This window comes from Penaeus japonicus, unplaced genomic scaffold, assembly GCF_977035675.1.
Source record: "Penaeus japonicus unplaced genomic scaffold, GWHDUDI00000001_assembly GWHDUDI00000033, whole genome shotgun sequence".
NCBI lineage: Eukaryota > Metazoa > Arthropoda > Malacostraca > Decapoda > Penaeidae > Penaeus > Penaeus japonicus.
In genome coordinates, this window is record NW_028234435.1 from 7,302,805 (window position 1) to 7,307,804 (window position 5,000).

At 38.7% G+C, this 5,000-nt stretch overlaps 1 protein-coding gene across 1 annotated transcript in view; it reads left to right on the forward strand.

Moving 5' to 3' along the window:
* The window catches only part of LOC122259113 (cathepsin D), a 12,658-nt gene that overhangs the window by 2,679 nt on the left and 4,979 nt on the right, over nucleotides 1-5,000 (forward strand). The window contains exons 2-5 of the mRNA XM_043025674.2: nucleotides 1,048-1,168; nucleotides 1,547-1,670; nucleotides 2,020-2,138; nucleotides 3,296-3,495. Coding sequence (XP_042881608.2) covers nucleotides 1,048-1,168; nucleotides 1,547-1,670; nucleotides 2,020-2,138; nucleotides 3,296-3,495 — 564 coding nt within the window. The remainder of the gene's footprint in view (nucleotides 1-1,047; nucleotides 1,169-1,546; nucleotides 1,671-2,019; nucleotides 2,139-3,295; nucleotides 3,496-5,000) is intronic.

Consider the following 5,000-nt stretch of genomic DNA (forward strand, 5'->3'; position numbering starts at 1 on the left):
CTAAAGATGATGATAATAATGACGATTATAAGGACATGATATAATCGATATATTGATAATGATAATAACGATAACAATAATAATGATGATAAGGATGATTAAAAATGATAATGATAGTAAATAAATTATGATAAATAATAATGATAGTTAATATTGACAATAGTAGCAAATACAGTAGTATTAGCAGTAATAACAATAATAATTGTAATGAGGATAATAATGATAATGATGATGATAATGACAATAATGATGATAATGATAACAATATCAATGAGGATAATAATATAATGATGATGATATTGATAATGCTAATGATAATAATATCAATGATAATAATGAATATGATAATAACAAAGTTAATAAGAATATTAGTAATACTGCTACTAATGATAATGAAAATTGTGATGATAATGATAATAATAATAACAATAATGATAATGATACTAATAATGATTATGATGAAATGACATGGTAAAATTAAAGATGATAACAATAATGACTAATGAGAATGGTAATAATAATAATGATGATAATGATAATAACAGTGATAAAAATGATGATAATGATAACAATGATAATAACAATGAGAACAATGATAATAACAATGATGATAATAATGAAACAATGAGAACAATTATGATAATAATGATGGTAATAATGATGATGATGAAAATAATAGTAATGATAATAATGGTTATGATAACACTAATAATAGTAATAATGATAATAGTAACAATAAAGATTATGATAATAATGATAATCATAACAATAATAACAATAATAATGACAATAATAATAATAAGAGAAATAAAGGTGATGAAGATAATTATATTACCATAATATTGACAATAGCAGAAATAGCAGTAGTAACATAAGTAATAGTCGTATTAATGAAAACAACATCTTTAATACCACTACCATGGCTACCACTACGACTACTGCCACTCTTCCACAACCGCTAAAATATAATATCGTAGTAGTAATTGTGGCACAACTACCACCACCACCATAACAATAACAATAACACTGACACTATCATCATTCTAGGATTCCTCTACACCGAACGGGAACACCTCGTTCTCTCGCCTCCCTCAGGGCCGCCCACGCCGCCCACGCCCGCAAGATTGACCCTCAGAACGCCCTCTTGGATATCAATAACTACGTCGATGTAAGTCCAGAATGTTTTTTTCCGCTAAAGAAAGAAAGAAAAAGAGGGTTGTTATTCTGATGATAAAGATGTGTTTTTTGTTTGTTTGTTATTTCAATAATAAATGGTCGTCACCTTTAATTATAATGTTATCTGATTCTCAATGAGAATATTAGTCGAATGATATAACAATTACGATAATCAAAAATAACATCTTTATTGATATTCACCCCTTCCTATATCTATCAACTTTAATGATACCATTACAATATATATATATATATATATATATATATATATATATATATATAGATAGATAGATAGATAGATATATATATATCTGCTCTCATTCTTTCTTCCATAACTCACTTGCATTATAACACATTCTGTTGCTCTTAGGCGCAGTACTATGGCTGGATAGGAGTGGGTTCCCCCTTGCAGTATTTCAAGGTAGTTTTTGATACCGGGTCGTCCAATCTGTGGGTGCCCTCCAAGGACTGCTCTGTCATTAATATTGCGTGTCGTAAGTGATAAGTGTGTATTTTTTTCTGATATCTTTGTAAGAAAAAAAAAAGTTTTATTTCATTTTATGTGATTACCGGCTGGTATATTTTGCATAGGTTTTGTTTGAAGGATTCGTTTAGAATTAGAGATAGACAGTGAAAGTGAAAATAACAAAATAAAGGAAAGTAATGCGTAGTGAGAACGAAAAATCTATTTCATAATGTTATGAAATATTTACAACAGACGGAAAAAGAAAGAAAAAACAAGAAAAAAAATCTGTCCACTAAATAAGCTCACTGAAGGGCGATATAACATAACATAAAATACTCTTAAAAATGCTCATTAAATTACAACATCAACTATTCCAGAATTCCACAACCAGTACGACCATGACGCTTCCTCGACGTACGTAGCGAACGGTAGCGATTTTGTGCTACACTACGGAACGGGATCGCTCGAGGGCTACGTGTCTCTAGATAACGTTGATGTAAGACAGATCTTTTAAGAGATTTTGATAGGATTTTTTTGGTTTGTTTTGTGGTATTTGCTTTATAGATATTATTAAGATATGTATATCGATTTTCTATGATTATGATGTGGTCTCAAAACAGGTGTTCGGAAAATCATTCGTTTCATGATTAAGATATGATTAGGATATAATTAAAATATGAATAAGATATAATTAAGATATGTATATTGATTTTATATGATCATAATGTGGTCTCAAAACAGGTATCATTCGTTTTTTGGTTGTAAATATCCGGATCTCGTTCCGTACAACCTCTAAAATCATATTTTTAATTTCACATACCAAAAGCCCCAGACATCCATCTCCTTCCTCCATCACCCAACTCAACCCTCCACCTCAACCCACTGAAACCTCAAACCCCCCTTCTTTCCTATACAACATCCACCTCAACCCATTAAATCAGAACGACGCAACCTAACCCAACTTAACGCAACCTAATTCAACCCGACTCAACCCAACTCAACCCAACACAGCCTACCCCTACCCGACACACAACCCAACTCACCCCAACCCCAACCAACTCAACCAAACCTAACCTAACCAAACGCACCCCCATTACTAACGTAAATACAACCAACCCTAACCCCAAACCGTCTTCCTCCTCCTTCACCTCTTCTTATTATTATTATTCTCTTCTTCCTTTTACTCCTCCCCCTTCTCTTCTTCTTCTTTTTCCTCCTCCTTCCCTTCTTCTTTTTTCCTCCTCCCCCTCCTCCTCCTCCTCCTCTTCCTCCTCCTCCTTCTTCTTCTCCTCTTCCTCCTCCCCCTCCTCTTCTTTTATTCCCTTCTCCCCTTCCTCCTCGTCCTCGTTTCCCTCCTCTTCTTTTTTTTCCTCCTCCTCCCCTCCTCCTCCTTCTTCATCTCCTCTTCCTCCTCTTCCTTCCTTCTTTTATTCCCTTTTCCCTTTCCTCCTCCTCCTTGTTCCCCTCCTCTTCTTTTTTTTACCTCCTCCTCCTCCTCTCCTTCTTCTTCATCTCCTCTTCCTCCTCGCCCTCCTCTTCTTATTTTATTCCCTTCTCCCCTTCCCCCTCCTCTTCCTCCACCCCCACCCGAACCCCCACCACCACCACCACCACCAAAACCACCACCAAAACCACCACCACCTCCTCCTCCAGATGGGCGGTTTAGTCGCGCGTGACCAGGGCTTCGCGGAGGCCGTGAAGGAGCCCTCCCTGACCTTCGTGGCAGCCTCCTTCGACGGGATCCTCGGCATGGGCTTCCCGGAGATCGCCGTGCTGGGGATCCCGCCCGTCTTCACCACGCTCTACGAACTGGGCGAGGTCGATGCGCCCGTCTTCTCCTTCTACTTCAATAGGTGAGAGAGAGAGAGGGAGGGAGAGGGGGAGAGGGAGAGGGAGAGAGGGAGGGAAAGGGAGAGAGGGAGAGGGAGTGGGAAAGGGAGAGGGTGGGAGAGGGGGAGGGAGAGAGGGAGGGAAAGGGAGAGGGTGGGAGGGGGAGTGGGAAAGGGAGAGGGAGAGAGGGAGAGGGAGAGGGAGAGGGAGAGGGAGAGGGAGAGGGAGAGGAAGAGTGAGTGAGTGAGTGAGTGAGTGAGTGAGTGAGTGAGTGAGTGAGTGAGTGAGTGAGAGAGAGATAGATAGATAGAGAGAAAGTGAGAGAGAGAGAGGAAGAAAGAGAGATAGATAGATAGAGATAGATAGATAGATAGAGAAAGAGAGAGAGAGAGAGAGAGAGAGAGATAGAGATAGATAGATAGATAGATAGATAGAGAGAGAGAGAGAGACAGACCCTTGTCCTCCTCCTGTTTGAAGAGGTGACTTGCTTCGGGCTGAGGGATGCGCCTGAGCATGAGAGAGAGAGAGGTGAGAGGAGAGAAAGAACGATCGGGAGATAAATAGATAGATAGATAGACAGACCTAGGTATACATTGATAGATAGATATAGATATAGATGGTTAAGCATTTTCTCTATATAGGAACTAAATTTTCTTTATATAAACGAGAATCAGGATGAAAAAAAGAAAGAAAAAAAGAAGAAAATCAAAGAAGAAAAACTAAAATCACTAAGATTGTAATTTACGTTAAAAAAACGAGTTTGAAGCGGCCAGTCAAATAAAAAAGAAGGAAATAACAAGAAAGGAAAAAATAAAAAATAATATAGATAAGAGAATCTATAATAATATATTACGTATATCCCCCCACCCCACACACACATAAACAACCCCAAAATATCAGATTCTCGCCCTCCTAAAGCATCCCATAATATATCATAAAAGAAAATGTAGCAAAATCAAAGTAGAATGTTAAATGTTGACTTTCAAAATGACAGAAAACATCAATCCTCACCTTTTTCCACCCAACCCTAGTCAAACTAAACTAACCAAGCGAACCAAGTCAACTCAAACGAGACTCAAAGTACTAAACCTCATCCAACCTAACCTAACCTAATCTAGTCTCACCTAACCAACCTAACCAAATCAGATCAACCTGAGCTAACCTCATCTAGCTAACTTAACCACCAAATCAACCCCCACCCCAACCCTAACTCAACCTCAACCTTAACCCTAACCTCAACTCAGCCCCAACCCTGACCACAACCCAAACTCAACCCCAACTCTAACTCAACCTCAATCCTAATCACAATCCAAACCCAACCCCTAACCTCATCCTCAACCCAACCCCAAATCAACCCCAACCCCAACCCCAACCCCAACCCCAACCCCAACCCCAACCCCAACCCCAACTCCAACCTCAACCTTAACCCTAACCCCAACCCCAACCCCAACCCCAACCCCAACCCCAACCTCAACCTTAACCCTAACCCCAACCCCAACCCCAACCTCAACCCAACCCCAACCTCAAC